General features: G+C 38.9%; 1 protein-coding gene across 4 annotated transcripts in view; it reads right to left on the bottom strand.

Annotated features, from left to right (window-relative positions):
* The window catches only part of VPS13A (vacuolar protein sorting 13 homolog A), a 273,046-nt gene extending 261,591 nt beyond the window's left edge, over positions 1-11,455 (bottom strand). For 2 of the 4 annotated variants that reach the window (XM_007182294.2, XM_007182295.3), the window contains exon 1: positions 11,066-11,455. In XM_007182294.2, the coding sequence (XP_007182356.2) occupies positions 11,066-11,165 (100 nt within the window). In that variant the 5' untranslated portion in view covers positions 11,166-11,455. The remainder of the gene's footprint in view (positions 1-11,065) is intronic. The other 2 variants (XR_009008570.1, XM_007182291.2) reach the window with 2 other exon arrangements.
* Positions 11,456-18,482: the final 7,027 nt, after the last annotated feature.

Raw genomic sequence — 18,482 nt, 5'->3', positions numbered from 1 at the left:
ATGTTGGAGAGGATATGGAGAAAAGGGAACCCTCATACACTGTTGGTGGGAATGTAATTGGTGCAGTCACAATGGAAAGCAGTATGGAGGGCCCTTAAAAAACTAAAAATAGAACTAGCATATGATCCAGCAATTCCACTCTTGTGTATATAGCCAGAAAAAAAGAAAACACTAATTCAAAAAAGATACATGCACCCCAATGTTCATAGTAGCACTATTTACAACAGCCAAGACACGGAAGCAACCCAAATGCCCATCAATAGATGACTGGATTAAGATGTGACACACACACATACATACACACACACACAATGGAATATTACTCAGCCATAAAAAAGAATGAAATACGGCCATCTGCAGCAACAAGGATGGACCTAGAGAATACTACGCTTAGTGAAAAAAGTCAGAGAAAGACAAACATGATACTGTATCACTTATATATGGAATCCAAAAAAATAATACAAATGAATGTATATACAAAACAGGTTCACAGACATAGAAAACAAACTTGTGGTTACCAAAGGGGAGAGGGACAGAAGGAGGGACAATTTACGGGTATGGGATGAAGATATACAAACTGCTATATATAAAATAGATAAGAAACAAGGATTTACTATATAGCACAGGGAATTATACCCACTATCTTGTAATAACCTATAACAGAATATAATCTGCAAAAATGACTCACTATGCTGTACACCTGAAACTCACACAATATTGTAAATCAACTCTATTTCAATAAAAACGAAACAAAATCCAGCATGGTGCTGGAACACAAAACTTAGACCAATTGAATAGAAAGCCCAGAAATAAACCCTCACATATATAGTTAAATGATTATTGACAAGGCTACTGAGATCATTCAATTTGGAATTTGTCTTTTCAACACTATATCCAAACATTAACTCAAAATGGATCAAAGACTTAAATGTCAGACCTAAAACTATAAAATTCTTAAAAGAAAGCATAGGTGAAAAGTTGCATGACCTCGATTTGGCAATGATTTCTTGGACATGACACCAAAAGCAACAACAACAAAAAATAGAAGATTTGGACTTCATCAAAATTAAAAACTTTTGTGCATCATAGGACACTATCAACATTGAAAAGGCAACACATGGAACGGGGAAATATCTACAAGTCACACATCTAATTCAGAATATATAAAGAGCTCCTACAACTCAACAACAAAAAACCAAACAACCCAATTAAAGAATGGCCAAAGATCTTGAACACGTATTTTTCTAAAGAAGATATACAAATGGCCAATAAGCACAAGAAAAGATGTTCAAAATCACTAATCAATATGGAAGTGCAAATCAAAATGACAATGAGACGGCTCCTCACATCTATTAGGATGGCTACTATCAACAAAACAAAGTAATGACTCGCTGAGGATGTGGAGAAACTGGAACCCTTGTGCACCACTGGTGGGAATGTAAAACAGTGTGACTGCTATGGAAAGTAGTATCGTGGTCCCTGAAAAAATTAATTACCATATGACCCAGCTATTTCACTTGTGGGTATATACCAAAAATATTTGAAAGCAGGGACTCAAAGAGACATTTGTACACTCATGTTTGTAGCAGCATTATTCACAATAGCTAAAATGTGGAAACAACCACTGTGTCCACTGACAGATGAATGGAGAAACAAAATGTGGTATATACATACAATGGGACATAATTCACGCTTAAAAATGAAATTCTGACATAAGCTATAACAGATTAACCTTGAAGACATTAGGCTAAGTGAAATATGTCAGACACAAAAGAACAAATATTGCATGATACCACTTACACGGGGTACCCAGAATAGTCAAATTCATAGAGGCACAAAATAGAATGGTGGTTGCCAGAGGCAGAGGGGAGGGAAAATGTGTAGTTACTGCTTAATGGGTACAGTATCACAGTTTTACAAGACAAAAAGAGTTCTGGAGATGGATGTGGTGATGGTTACACAACAATGAGAATATACCTAATGCCACTGTACACTTAAAAATGGTTACGATAAATTTCATATTGTATGTATTTAACCACTATCTGTAATGGGGATGGGGGTGAAGGAGAAATCAGTCTATCTCAAACAAAAACTGATAGAATTTGTTGCCAGTGGACCTCCCTTGCAAGAAATGTTAAAAGTTTTCAGAGAGAAGGGAAATGATAGAGGTCAGAAACTCAGACCTACAAAAGCATTAGAGAAGGAATAAATTAAGGTAAAATTAAGCCTTTTATTTTCCTTATTCTTAAAGGTCTAATGGAAAATTGTTCTAAATAATAATAGCAACAGTACATTGAGTACAGTTTATGGATAAGTGAAATGAATAATAACAATGTTATGAAGGAGCAGAAGAAATGGAATGGAATACTGTTATAAGATACCTCCACTGTCCCTGAAGCAGGACAGTATTATTTGAAAGTGGACCTGGATTAGTTCTAAATTTTAAATGTATACTGCAATTTTAAGGCAACAACAACAAGAAAAAAACACTAAAGAAGTATAATTAATATGCTAGGAGAGAAGAAAAAAATTAAGTCATATAACATGCTCAATTAAAACCAGAGAAAGGCAGAAAACGAGGGGGAGATTTTAAAAAGCAAAGACAGACATGCAACAAAAAGAGTTACAACTATTATAAATATAAATCCATTAACCCGACTATATCAATAATCATTTTAAATTAAATGTGAATGGTCTGAACATACTAATTAAAAGAGACATGATAGAATGGATAAAGAAACAAACCCAACTACAAGGTGTCTACAAGAAACCCACTTTATTTTTAAATTATTTTTAAATTATTTTTTATTGAGGTAACATTGGTTTGTAACATTATGTAAGTTTCATGTGTACAAATTATTTTTCCACTTTTGTATACAAGACAGCTTGCTCACCACCAAAAATTTAGTTTCCAGTCATCACCATACAGTAGATCCCCTCTACCCATTTTGTCCTCCCCCCAACCCCTATCCCTCTGGTAACCACTACTCTATTCTCTGTATCTACGTATTTGTTTTTTGATTGGTTTGGTTTCTTCATTTACTTTGGTTTTGTTTTTGTTTGTTTGTTTTTAATTTTTTGGCCACACCACACAGCATGCAGGATCTTAGTTCCCTGACAATGGATTGAACCCATGCCCCCTGCAGCAGTCCTAACCACTGGACCGTGAGGGAAGTCCCTGTTTGTTTTTTTTACTCCACATATGAGTGAAATATAGCATTTGTCTGTCTCCATCTGACTTATTTCAGTTAACAAAATACTCTCAAGGTCCAACCATGTTGTCACAAATGGCAAGACAAGAAACCAATGCTAAATATAAAGACACAGACAAATTAAAAATAAAGGGATATAACAAATTTATAGAACATTTCATCCAACAGCAGCAGATTACATATTCTTCTCAAGCTCACACAGAACATTCACCAAGATAAGTCATACTCTGGGCCATAAAACATACCTTAACAAATTTAAAGGAACAGAAGTCATACAAAGTTTGCTTTCAGAACACCATGGAATTAAACTAGAAATCGTAATGATTTCTGGAAGAAAGATGGAAAATCCCCAAATATCTGAAGATTAAATAAACACTAGCTTTAAATAACACGTAAGTAAAAGAAGCAGACTCAAAAGAAATTCATAAAATATTTTGAGTCAAATGAAAATATGACTTATCAAAATTTGTGACCTGCAGCAAAAGCAGGGCTTAGACGGAAATTTATACCATCGAATGCATATACTAGAAAAGGAGAAAGATCTAAAACCAATAATCTAAGCTTCCACCTTAAGAAACTAGAAAAAGAAGAGCAAAGTAAATCCTAAGTAAGAAGAAAAGAAATCATAAGAATTAGAGCAGAAGTCAATGTAGTTCAATACAGAAAATCAATAGACATTTCAATGAAACCAAAAGCTGGTTCTTTGAAAAGATCAATAAAACTGGTAACTCTCTAGCCATGTTAACTAAGAAGAAAGAGAAAAGACATAAATTACTAATATCAGAAATGAAAGGAAGGGCCATCACTACTGATCCCACGGACATTAAAAGGTTACTAAAGAAATATTATAAACACACCCACAAATGTTATAACTTAGATGAAATGTACCAATTCCTTGAAAAATACACTCTACAAAAATACATACAAGAGAAAATCATCTAAATAGGCCTATATCTATAAAAGAAACTGAATCAATAATAATCTTTCAAAACTGAAAGCATAATGCCCAGATGGTTTCACTAATGTTCTACCAAATATTTAAGGAAAAAGTGACACTAATTCCTTACAATCTCTTCCAGATAACATATGAACATTTCTAACTCATCTATGAGGTCAGTATTACCCTAATACCAAAACCAGATGAAAATATTACAAGAAAGAAAAACTATTGACCAATACCTTTCATGAACACAGATGCAAAAATCCTCAATAAAATATCAGAAAATTGAATCCAAAAATGTATAAAAATAATAAGACTATGGTGAAGTGGGATTAATTCCAGGCATTAAAGCCTTGTTTCACATTCAAAAATCAATGCAATCCTATGGCTCATAGAAAAATCCTATGATCATATCAGTAGATGCAGAAAAATCACTTTACAAAATCCAACACACATTCTTGAACAGAACCTCTCAGCATACCAGAAATAGAGGTATGTACGGTAGAAAAAGTAGTAATAATGGATGTCTCTGGGGGTGTGGGCAAGCAAACTTTTGGGCATGATGGATATGTTCATTAGCTTGATCATGATGATGATTTCCTAGGTGAACACATATGTTAAGATTTATCAAATTGTAGACTTTAAATATGTGCATTTTACTATATGTCAATTATACCTCAATAAAACTGTTAATATCCAATTAATGGTAGAATCTAGATTGTGGGTATATGGATATAGACTGTAAAATCTTGTAACACTGATGTATGTTTGACTACTTGTCATAATAAAATGTTCCCTTTCAACTCTAAAGTTTTATGAAAGTATCTTAGAATGTAACCAAGCAGGACCCTATGAGGCCTTCCCAGGATAGACACCCACCCATGTCCTCCGCCTGCCTTTTGTCTGTAGAAAAACTTTAGTCAAAGAATAAATTTAATCAGAGAAGTGAGAAAATGCAGAAAGAAAGGAAAACAGTCAAGCAAGACAAAATAATAATAGTTAGCCATTAACAAAGTCAAGGACTTTTCGTTCCTCCTCAAGGGCTATAGATAATATTCTGAGTCATGTCCTTTGAGCTGTTTTGCAGATACTGAAACCCCCACCAGGTGGAAGAAGTTAACTGTATGCTGCCCACAATCACAGAGACCCCAGACTGGTTGGAACCTCCAGGTTGATGATGCTGACTCTCAATAACCTCACCACCAACCAATCAGAAGAATGTCCATGAGCTGTTCACATACCCCACAAATCCCTCCCTCACCCTGTCTTTATAAACCTTTCCCTGAAAGCCTTTGGAGAGTTCATGTCTTTTAAGCACTAGCCGCCCTGGACTCCTTGCTTGGTGCCCTGCAATAAATGCTGCACTTTCTTTTACCACAATCCGGTGTCAGTAGATTGACTTTACTGCATGCCAGCAAGCAGACAGAAATTTGGTTCGGTAACAAGAACATAAAAGAAAAACCAATATTTAATTGGTAATTCCACTAGACAATCATTTGTTTGGTTTCCCAGTATATTCCTATCACAGAAGAATGACTTCTTAAAATCAGGAACTGTGCCCTGGCTGAATCTTCATCTTCCTATAGAGTTACTGTTATACTGGGGGTATGCATTAAGAGGCCACTGAATATAAGACTATATATAAAGAGAAAACTGAGAGATTAACATTTCAAAAACAGAATATGCAAGTTAGTTTAAGAAAAAGAAGAAGAAATCTGAGTTTCTAATGTTACATAAAGATGTCAGACATAACAAAATTTTTTCATTTGCCCAAGTACTGTAATTCTGAAGCAAACAAAGAGAAAGTGAGAAGGAAAACTATAACATTAAGAGGTACGCTCTATGTTACAAATGATAATTCTATCATACAAGCCACACTTACTATTACTTCTGCCCCTGAATTTCTAGTATTTTTGCCCTGAAAGTGCTCTTCAAATGCACCCAGTTGTACGTCACAATCCCCTGGGTCATTTGTTTTAAAAAAACTTTTTTGGTGTCCTACTCTAGATAAATGAATTATAATATCTGGGAAGTGGTTCCAAAAAAATCTATTTCTAACAATCATGTATGACTGATTCTGATGCAGCCTAGCTCTTGAAGGAAATATTAAATGCTAGATGGTATAGCAAAGTAGGGAGGCGAACTTCAGATGAAGTCTGTGAAGTATCAATACTACCACCTCCCTAAATAGATGATACATAGGAAGGGTGGAAGGGTGTAAATAACACTGTATAAAAAGTATACTTTACCAACATCAGAATTTGCCAAGAGTTTGAGAAAAAACTCAATTCGTCTTTCTCCTTCCACAAATAGATGCTTCTGGCACTCAGTCTACATACTGTACAGGACCCAGTATAGTAGCACTGTTCTGCTGCATTATAATTAGTTTTTGTAAACTCCATTCATATATAACAATGTTTCTATGGAAAAATGAATTCTAATTTCCAAAGAGCCATCTCTGAAACAAATTTTCCATTATTAGATATGAAACCATCCATTTAACTCCTGTATACTAATTCATACTATTCATATGCCAATAGTGAAATTGGCTGGATTATTACACAGAAACCTAGCAAAACCATACATTTAAAACTAATAGATCCTTCTGATATTAGACCATAAAATATAAAGCCCATCATCTTAACATTTTTCCTATGTAGCATCTAGCTTCTATTATTGAAATTTTCAAAGAATTTTTTAATCCTCTAAGTTTACCAAAAAACTATTGCTTTTTAAATTCTCCAAGAATTTTTTTAAATTCTAGCTATTATTCAAAACTTCATTTAACAAAATGTAACCAACTTTGATACATAAAACACTGACACATTATTTTTAAAATGTGGTGAACACCAAAATTAGAGGGATCACACTACCTGAGTTCAAGACACTATAAAGTGACAGTTATCAAGATAAGCATGGTATAGGTGACCAGATGGACACACAGATCGTTGAAACAGATACAATTCAAAAATAAACCCACAAAATATAAAGTCTACTGATTTTTTTACAAACGTTCAAAGATAATTCGATGGAGAAAGGATATTCTTTTAAGCAACTCGTGCTAGAAAAATTGGACATTTGTATCGACATGCAAACAAAGGAACCCCAACCTTCAACCTATACTGCACTTTATACAAAAAAGGATCAGAAATTTTACATTTACAAAAAGGTAAAATATAAAATTATAAAACTTCTGGAATAAAACATAAGAGAAAATCTTTGTGACTTTGGGTTAGGAAAAGATTTCACAGATACAACTGACTCATAAAAAGCATGACATTGGGACTTCTCTGGTGGTGCAGTAGTTAAGAATCTGCTTGCCAATGTAGAGGACACAGGTTCGAGCCCTGGTCTGGGAAGATCCCACATGCTGTGGAGCAACTAAGCCCATGTGCCACAACTGCTGAGCCTGTGCTCTACAGCCTTCGAGCCACAACTACTGAAGCCCACGCGCCTAGAGCCAGTGCTCCATAACAAGAGAAGCCACCGCGATGAGAAGCCCATGCACTGCAATGAAGACCCAACACAGCCAAAAATAAATAAATAAATAATTTTTAAGAAAACATGACATAAAACTTTTTTGATAAACTGGAATTGATCAAAATTTTAAACTTTTATTTTGCAAAATTCAGACCTGGAAAAGACTGGGAGAAAGTATTTTTAAATCATGTTATCTTACAAAGGACTTGTATCCATAATATTTAAAGAACTTTCAATACTCAACAATAAGAAAACACTTTGGAACAGAGTTTGGAAGTTCCTTAAAAAGTCTAAAAAAGTTACCATATGACTCAGAAATTCCACTTCTAGGTATACACCCAAGAGCATTTAAAATATATGGTCACGAAAAACTTGTACATGAATGTTCACAGCAGCATTACTCATAAAAGGAAAAATAATAAATGTCCATCAACTGATGAATGGATAAACAAAATGAGTTATATCCATATAATGGAATATTAGTCACAAAAAAGAATGAAATACTGATACATGCTACAATATAAACGAACCTTGAAAATATAAGATTAAGGGAAGGAAGCCAGAAAAAAAGGCCATGTATATTGTGATTCCACTTATTTATTTTTTTATTTTATTTATTTATTTTTGGCTGCGTTGGGTCTTTGTTGCTGTGCACGGGCTTTCTCTACTTGCGGGAAGCAGGGGCTACTCTTCGTTGTGGTGCGTGGACTTGTCATTGCAGTGGCTTCTCTTGCTGCAGAGCACAGGCTCTAGGCGCGTGGGCTTCAGTAGTTGTGGCTCGCAAGCTCTAGAGTGCAGGCTCAGTAGTTGTGGCACACGGGCTTAGCTGCTCCGTGGCGTGTGGGATCCTCCCAGACCAGGGATCGAACCCGTGTCCCCTGCACTGGCAAGCAGATTCTTAACCACTGCGCCACCAGGGAAGCCCCTGTGATTCCATTTAAATGAAATGTCCAGAATTGGCAAATCCACAGAAGACAGAAAGTAGATTAGTGGTTGCCAGAGGAAGGGGGGGGGATAAATCTGTATTGACTGTTTATAGGTATGAGATTTATTTTTGGAGTGTTGAAAATGTTCCGGAATTAGATAGTGGTGACAGTTGCACTATTTTGTGGCTATACTAAAACACTGAATTGTACATTTTAAAAGGGAGAATTTAATGGTATGTGAATTAAATCTCAACAGAAAAATAATCCAATTTAAAATGAGTAAGATTTGAACAGACATTTCACCAACAGAAATATACAAACAGCAAGGAATAACATGAAAAGATGCTCAACACCCTTAATCACTAAGGAAATACAAATTAAAACCACAATGCTTTACCACTATTTACCTATTAGAAAAGCTAAAAAAAAGTGTTTTAAATGACAATACTAAGTGCTAGTGAGAGTGTAGAGCAAGTAAACACCCATACAATGCTAGTGAGATAGCAAAATGGTATAGCCACTTGAAAAGCAGTTCCATAGTTTCATATAAATTAAGTATTCCCTTACCATGGAACCTCGAAATCCCAAAAAGAAATAAAAATTTATGTCCACACAAAAACGTATACATGAATGTTTACAGTAGCTCTATTCATAATCACCAACAACTGAAATGTCCCTGAACTGGTGAACGGATAAACATTTACAGGACATGGATACAATAAAATATTACTCAAAAATATAGGAATGAAATACTGATGCATGCAACACATGGATGCCTCTCAAATTCATTTGTACAAGTGAAAGGAGTGAAATTAAGAAATCAGACCCCAAAAGCTACATACCACATAATTCCGTTTATATGGCACTCTAGAAACGGCAAAACTGTAGGGATGGAAACAGATCAGGGGTTGCCAGGAGAAGGGATGGGGGTTGGGTGGGAGACTACAAAGGGGCAGCAGAGGAAATTTTGAGGTCTTCGTGTAATTTTACTGTATTAAGATTGTGGTGGTGGATACTTGCTTCCCTGCATTTGTCAAGACTGACAGAACTGTACATCACAAGAATGAATATAGTGTATGCAAATTTTAAATGAACAAATCCGTTGATAAATCACACTCCACACAAACCTCCACCTTGAATGTAGAAGCCATTTTCCACTATAGGTCAAAGCACCACACAATGTTCTCAAGGCTTCCTAATGAGGTAGGTGGAGACCAGTTTTATCATTTTTATTTTGCAAATGAGAAGCAACACAGATTAAACCATCTGCAAATTTCTAGTACTAGTCAGAGTGATGAGCTAGCATTTATGTCCTTAGCTCTTGTAGTCCCACTCTCTATCAATGTACTAGATGCCAACGGTAGTAACAAGAGGTTTTCTTTATCAAACTAAATTATCTATTTACACTATTTCATAAAGGAGAAATATTAAGATATATAAGTACTTTAGAAGAAGGCTGCAGGGGCATATTCAAGAACAGTAAAATTAAAAAAAAAAAAAGAAACAATATACTACTCACACACAAAAATTAACTCTAGCTTTGGCCTGGGAGACGCATTTCATAAAGAAAAGGAATCTAATTTCTAATGGGTATTTAAAATAGATAAAGGTATAATACAAAAACAGTGGAAGCACTAAAAATGAAACTCCAAATAAGGAAGCGCACCAGAATAAACGGACACAAAGTAAAGCGTCGGTCCTTCACCATCTCAGCAACCTAAGGACAGGTTCATTCCCGTCTTTTGTAGGTCTGAGATGCTGCACAGCGCACCTAGTTTCTTAAAAAATTCAGTAACTCACTGTGACCCACAAAACCCCAAAGCCTTAACAAGCGTGACACCCTGCTGGGCCAGGTCGTGAATTGAAAACACACAACCAACCGTTCGAGTAATTCTTCCCAGGAGTTTTCGCTCTGTGTTATCAGCCGAACCCAGGCGAGCCACCGGGACTCCAGGTGGTGAGGCCGGAAAGGGGAGCCGAGAAACCAGCACGGTTTAGCGGTACCCGGAGACTGGGCGAGGAAGGAAGAGGGCGTCTTCGGTCACAGCGCCTTGCTTTTCACGTGCGAGGCGGCGTGCGACACTCCGTGGGCTGCCCGGGGCCTCCGTCGCAACCCAAGGGGGGAAAAATGACAGGGACCAGACCAAGTCCAGGTGTGTCTCGTGGCCGCCCCTCGCCCAGCACAGCTGAAACCGGACCGCGAGAGGCAGAAAAGGGCGCCTCTGTGGAATGTGAACTCCAGACCCCTGGAGTCCACTGCGGGTCCCCTCAGCGGAAAAAGGGGGCCCTTTTCATCCCGCACCCGAGACCCCACTCCCCTCCGGCCAAAAAAAATAACTTGCCGGCGGAGGCCCAGCAACTGCCGCCCGGTTCTATGTAATCTGACCCCAACGAGGGCGGCGGCAGGTGGCAGCGAGGGGCCCGAGGCCCTACGAAGGCAGGGCCGGGCTCCGGCAACGGAATCCCGGGAGGGAGGCGAGATAGAGGGGCAGCAGCGGTCTCGTTACCTGCCCAGATGCCCAGATTGAGCTGGGACTTGTCCAGGTTCACCACATAGTCCCCCAAGAACCGGTTCAACACGTCCACGACCACCGACTCGAACACCATTTTTCTCAGCCGCGGTGGACGCGGCGCTCCTTCTTCCTGCGCCTGCCCTCCCGCGCCCTTCAGACGAGACCGCTCGGTTCCCCGGCTCCTGGGCGGCTCCGACCGCGGAGTCGGACGCTCAACCCCGCCGCGAGCCCTACTAGAGGCGGAGGCGGCCGCTCGCGCGACGCATGCGCAGCTCAGGCTCCAGGGTTGGGTCGGAGCGCCAGGCCCCGAAGAGTGGTAGGGCGGCTGCGCGTCCGCCTCTCCTACGCGAGGCCCTGTCGGGCCGAACGCCGCTCCTCTTTCTCCTCAGCCCCTCCTCCTCCCCCCATCGCCTGGCAACGGGACGGGTACCTGGAGTTGCCAGGCGTTTTACTACCCCGCCCCCACCGGCAGTCCGGAGCCGGGAGTGGAGACGAGGACTGGGCGCCAGGGGTCGCAGCGGTTACTCCGGGCCAGGAACGCCCCGCCCCTAACCGAGGAGACACGCCCTCACGCGGGGGGTGGGGGGCGAAGGTCCTAAACCTAAGTAAAGCAGGCGTCCGATTCTAGCCTTTTCCCTGTTAGGCTGGAGGCGTCACGAGGGGGTCCCAGGGAGCACCCACTTATTATTACAGGTTCGCAGGTACAGGCAGAGCCCGGGCGTTGCCGGCTTCCTGGGTCCGACCCCCCTGAGTGTCTCGGTGCCTGTAACTGCCCCGCCCGGTCCTCCGAGCGCTTGGCGAGGACGCGCCGTTGGTGTCTTAACTTCCCGGGCTGCAAATCCAGGGAGGGAAGTAAAGAGTAAACTCTGGGTTGTAATTCCACGCCCCCTTCCCTGCATCTGAGATCACACTCTTTTTTGGTCAAGTTATGCAGACGGAGCCGCCTTTCATCCTTTAGAGAGTCAACTGGTCCGGAAGCTGCGGAGCGCCTTCTAAAAAATACTTAGATACCCCTGAGCTTACACAGAATGGCTAACCTTAAACAAAAATTAGAGCGCTTTCAGACCCACTCCCACCCCCGCGTTTGGTCTTATATAGAAATAGGGCCAAAGGCCTGAGGTCACAGAGACGCTGGATGTGAAGTTTGGAGAACTATAATTAATAACCCTCTTAAGGATTTAAGATGTAGGGGTGTAGTTCTATTAATTCTTGTATCATTTTAGCGCATTTTGTGTATAGTCATCCAGATTTTTTAAGGTTTAAAGGTTTTCCTTTGCAAGTAGAATGCCTGGCAAATACAGTGTAAAATCTTATATTTACATGAGTTTATGAATTATTTTTATATAATCTCATATTTGAAGGGCCTTTATTATGTCACAATTCAATCTCTCGGTCTTTAAGATCATGAAGCTGCAATGCTAGAGATTCGTCCAAGGTGACACAACTAATTTTCTGCAGAAACAGATGGAACCTGTTACTTCTGGCTGACTCCACTCCACCATCCCACCTGCTCCTCTTGCATTTGGCTAATGACATTGGAACTCCACCTCAGAACACCTGAACAGAGAAATTAATAGAAGCCAAAATGCCTAGAAAAAGGAAAAGCTTTCTATAATCAGGTATTTTGCTACTGTGCTATTATTAATAAGAAGCCAGGTATGCAGTAGCTAGAAAATTCCACTGTTATATCTAGCACCATAAGTTTAAAGTACAGGAACGTCTAGAACTCACTCCAAAAATGTGCTTTAAGTATCTTGCAAACACTTCACACTAGTTTTCTACAATCCATGAAAATACTGTGGAATTGGGTGAGGGAGAGTGTGCTGCTGAAATTTCAGAAGTATCAGCTTTTATTTGCTAAAGAGAACAATGAGAAAAATTCTGAGAAACTGTTGGAAATAAAAAAGAAGACACATGTTGTAACTGAATTCTTATCTAGTGTTAGGGGCTGTATCATGAACACGTTTCCTAATTACTAAAAGGTACAGTCCTCCTGTTGCTTAATCCGTCTGAGGAAGTTTGTAAGCAAAAGAATATTAATGTCATCATATAAAAGATAGGTATACTTATTAAACCATTAAACCAATTATCTGTTGAACCTTGAAAAATAAGCCCAAGGACTACCAAGATGTTGAAGTTTCAAATTTGGGAATGTGCCAGTGGAAGGTTTTTTTTCCTCCAGATACTAACTAAAATGCTATACTTCATTGTTTGATCAAACGAAAAAAAAAAAAAAAAGCGTTTGAGTGACCCCAAACTGCAATATCATCCAACCGTACAATAAATCTCTAACTTTGTAAGTAGGGCTTGCTATATTGTGTTTAGTCTACATGCTACAGCTTTCTATCTTTGAAGTTTGGGTATACTGGTAGTAATCTTGGACATCTTTTTTTCCTCCTAATTGTAATTCCTCTGTCCACAAGTAAATGTCATTGCCATGCTGCTTGACCTTATCATTCCCCATGTGAGGTCAGTATTGTGGAACTAAGCTAGATGTTCAGATAACAAAGCCATTGAAGTACACCACGTTCCTGAAAGGTTTCTTGGAGGAAAGGTCTAGAAGATGGCCATTCTACAGGACTTTTCCTGACCTAGCCTCATAAAGCCCTGCACTCCTATCTCAGTTAACAGTTTAAAAATTATAAACGATCAAAAGTTATTTGGATATATGTGTTCCAATCCTTAAGAAAAAAATAAAAGAGAGAAATTTGTTAGAAGGGAGACACAAGGAAAAGATTGAGAAATTTACAAGAACCTTACCCAGGTAGTGTATGTGAAAATTTAAATCAACACAATCGTTCTAAAAGGCAGTTTGTAAACATGTACAAACTGACATATATATATATGTACACATACATGTGCATATGACTTAGCTCAGCAATCCCACTTCTTGAGATTTACTCTAAGAAAATAATTATAAATATTCAACACGCTATCCCACAAGCACATTCATTAAAGAATTGCTTATAATAGCAAAAAATTAGAAACAATCTAAATGTCTGTTATAGGGAACATGGTTAAGTAAACACACACACAATGAGTTACTATACAAGTTTTAAAAATGATGAAGACCTATACTAATATGGAAAGAAGTCAGTGATATACACTTATGAGAAACAAGGTGCAGAATAATATATCAATTATATAAATTGTGGATGTGTTTTAAGTATGCAGAGAATATATATACAGAAAGAAATCTAGATGTATGCTCACCAAATGTTAACGGTGATTATCTCTACCTAGACAATGAGACTTTGGATAATATGTATTTTCTCTGTTCTTTCAAGCTTAAAAAAAATTTTTTTACAGTGAGCATGTATCTTTTTCCCTAAATAAGAAATCTGTCTAAATAAAGTAAGAAGATAAATACGAACCAAGTATAATAACACTTCTCTTACTCATACTGATTGAAATGCTTTTAGTCTAAAACAAATCAGCTTTGGAGATTTTGAACCAAGGAGACTGAGTTTCATTACATTCAACTATATGCTGTATACTTGGAACATTAAAAAAAGGAAGATGTAAATTTAATTTATTCTTCTAAACTGGTGAAGAGGGGTGTACTGGAAATGTCATTATAGTGGATATTCTTTTGTGATGCTTCGGGAAACTGCATATGCACATGGATGAATTGCTCTTCCTAGAATTACAGCCAACTGAAGTTTGTAAGCAAGGTCCCAATCTTGGTGGAGAATTGATATACAAACATATGTGAATTCTCAAAAGTCAGCCAAAAGACATGAACAGACATTTCCTGAAAAGGATATACAGGTGGCAGATAAGCACATGAAAATATGCTCAACATCATTAGCCATTGGGGAAATGGGTAAAACCAAAAATGATCTACCACTACATACCTATCAGAATGGCTATAAAAAGAATAAGTGATAACTCAAAATGTTAGTGAGGATGTGGAGAAACTGGATCATTTATGCATCAGTGGTGGGAAAGTGAGATGGCATAGTCACTCTGGAAAACAGTTTAGCAGTTTCTAAAAAATAATAATAAAATAAATATGCACCTACCATCTGAACTAGCAATTATGCTCCTGGACATTTATCCCAGAGAAAGGGAAATATATGTTCACACAAAAACTCGTACATGAATGTTCATAGCAGCTTTATTCATGATGGTCAAAAACTGGAAACAACCCAAATGTTTTCCTGCAGATGAATGGTTAAACAAACTATGTTGTACACCCATACCATGGAATACTACTCAGCAATGAAAGGAATAAACTATTGATACATGCAACAACTTGGATGGATCTCAGGAGAATTAAGCTGAGTGAAAACTATGATTCCATTTATAAAAAAGTCTTGAAATAACAAAATTATAGAAATAGAGAACAGATTAGAAGTTGCCAAGGGTTAGGTATGGGGTGGAGGGATAGGTGTGGCTACAAATGGATAGAAGGAAAGGACCTTATGTTTTTGGAACACTTCTGCATCTTGATTGTGGTAGTGATTACATATAATTGCATAAAACTATACACACACACACAAATGAGTGCACATAAAACTGGTGAAATCTGAATAAGCACTGGTACCATGAATGGTACCCATATATTTATTTCCTGGTTTTGGTATTGCAGGATGTTACCTTTGGGGAGCACTGGGTGAATGGCATGTGGGAACTCCTTGAAATATTTTTGCAACTTTCTATGAATGTATCAATATAATTATCTTAAAACAATATTTTAAAAGGCTCTGCTAATTTGGGGTCCAATAAGGGATACACCTGAGGATCAGATGAGCCTGAGTTAAGAGATTCCACGTGGTGCTTTAATATCCCTACACAGGATACTTGGTAAAATATTTGTTGACTGAAAAAAAAGTGCACAACCTAAAAGTTAAGAATTCGACAGACATTCTGAGGACTTCAAGACCTGGGACACAGCATCTCAGATAATACTAAGAAACTGTTCCAAAGAGGCAAGGGGGAGAGCCAGTATATATAGGAGTTTTTGCAACAAAAGACCAAGTAGTCAGAACATCAAAAGATTACTGTTAATAAAAGAAAAGTAACTATCTCAAGTTAAGGAATTTAGCACTTTTCTATGTATGGGAAGATGCAAGAGTCTGGGCTTACTAAAATCATTCCTTTGATATGCACCTCAGCTATCTGGGGGCAGTATCCTGTGTTTTCTCACCCTGAGTTTCCTCAGGGTGCACCGCCAGGGGATAGCTGCAGCAGCTGACTGCTAGATGGACTTGGCAGGGGACAGCCCCTTTGTCTCCATCCTGAGTTCCCTCAGGGCTCACCACCTGGGTGGCTGTAATGTGATGGCTTAATGGCTGCAACATCCTTTGTTTACTGATATGGCAGGTAATATTTTAGTTCATATATTTGAGAAGGAAAAGTATCTGAATGTGATGCCTTATCAGAAAGCATTAAAATATCAATTACTCTGTGGTCCCAGTAAAATACTAGAGAGAGAGAGAGAGAGAGATGTACGATAAGGGATTTTCAAGCACATTCCTCTGGCTCTAAATATCTCAAATGACAGACCACTTCCCAGATTAAGAGGACTCCCAAATGCTGACGCCCATCAGTGTTTGCTGACACCAGATTTTCACATGGCTGACTGCTTATCATTCAGGTTTCTGCTCAAATATCTAAGGTCTAATCAGAGGCCTTCCCTGACCTTTCAGTCTCCAGTAGCCAGCCGGTCATACTCTGTCATAGCCAACTTGTTATCTTCATGTCATTTATCACGCTCTGAAATTATCTTCTTTACAGGTTTTTAAAATTTTTGTCTCCTCCATCACTGCTACCTCTACAACAGGGCACTGATGTATCTAGTTCACTGTCTTATCCTCAGTACACGAGTACTTGTCACATAGTAGGTTTTCAATACATATTTGTTGAAAGAATGAACAAATGTTGGATAAGAAGCCACCCCCAGCTCTCACAAGGCTGAGCATACCACCAGAGAAGTAGGTTAATATACCGAGACCAACTGGAGGAGAGGCTATTCAGAGGGTACAAAAAACAGAGACCGTGATTGTGGAGTGAAGTTGCAGGTCCAGGAGAAGAGGCAGCTGAACCTTGGCTGGGCGCCCACTGCAGTGCTATGAAAGGCAGGTACAGAGAGACAAAAAGGATGCATTTGGAAGGCTAGACTCTAGACCCAGAATTAGGTTCCTGATGGCTGGGCCAAGATGAATCCAGGGAGGAGAATCTAATTTCAAAAGAGCACCCAGAAGGATCCTTCAAAAACATATGAGATCATGTAACTTCTGTGCTCCAAAGCTGCTAATATGCTGCCCATATCCCCATGGTAATGGCCACACCCCTTCTGATGGCAGATAAGGCCCTACACAATCGGCCTTCCCCTCCACCCTACCCTTATTTAGAAGCTCTTTCCTCACATATTTGCGTGACTCAGTCCCTCCATCTTTGTTTACTCTGTGTCATTTTCTCAGCCCTTCCTTGAACAGCCTGGTTAACCTTGATACCTGCCCTTCCCACCCCTCAGCTCTCCTATCACCTTCCCTGCTTTACCTTTCCTCAGAGCACTTACCACCTGACATGCTATGGTTTTAACTTATTTTTTGTCCACCTATCTTTTCTCATTATAATGTAATAATATAATATAATATAATATAATATAATATAATATAATATAAAGCTACTCAAGGAGAAAATATTATTATTGTTTTGTTCATTGTTCTATCCTCTGTGCCTAGAACAAGGTAGACACTCACATATTTGTGGAAGGAAGAAAAGGCATACCTGCCCGGTATTGAATTATTGCCAATCAGCTCCAAACCTACCCTTCAATTTGCAGCTCTATGATGCTGGGGCACATTGCAAACCACATTGGGCATTGGCAGCTGGCTCCTATTTAGGTTTTGCCGAAAGGGGTCCCTAGAGGGGCTGGAAGGGGAAGAAGAGACTTGCTCCCCACGAAGCTGCCCAGCTACTTCCTTTTGTTTTGTCACCCCAGCAACCCTTCTTCAGCCAACAGCAGCACCTGAATTTGCCTTGCATTTTCCGCAACTTGCAGAATCAGTATCATCTCACCATCTCAGAGACATCAGAAACAACCTCATCATTCCTCCTCCTAAGTATGTTTCTCCCAACTTGGAGACACAGCCTCCTCAGAGGTCCGTGTTTCATCTCGAGGACTCCTCTTAAGTTTCCAAGTCTGTCCCTTTGCTCGCTCAATCCTTGGGGTTATATCCACTTCCTGGAATAACTACCTCCAAAATACTTTAGAGCTCTCTTTTCTCTCTTTCATTACCTAACAATCTTATATCTAATCAACAGTTCTGTATATATCTCTTTCTGCGGAGAGCTGAGTCAGGGCCTGCAGCTGAGTCTGTGCCCAGGGAGATGTTTGGCTGAGAGAGGAAAGCAGTATCATCAAAGGGAGTAAATGCAAACTGTGGGTGAGGAAAGAAGC

This window comes from Balaenoptera acutorostrata, chromosome 6, assembly GCF_949987535.1.
Source record: "Balaenoptera acutorostrata chromosome 6, mBalAcu1.1, whole genome shotgun sequence".
In the NCBI taxonomy this organism is placed as follows: Eukaryota; Metazoa; Chordata; class Mammalia; order Artiodactyla; family Balaenopteridae; genus Balaenoptera; species Balaenoptera acutorostrata.
The sequence above is the reverse complement of the archived record's forward strand: the minus strand, read 5'-3'. Positions and strand labels throughout refer to the sequence as shown.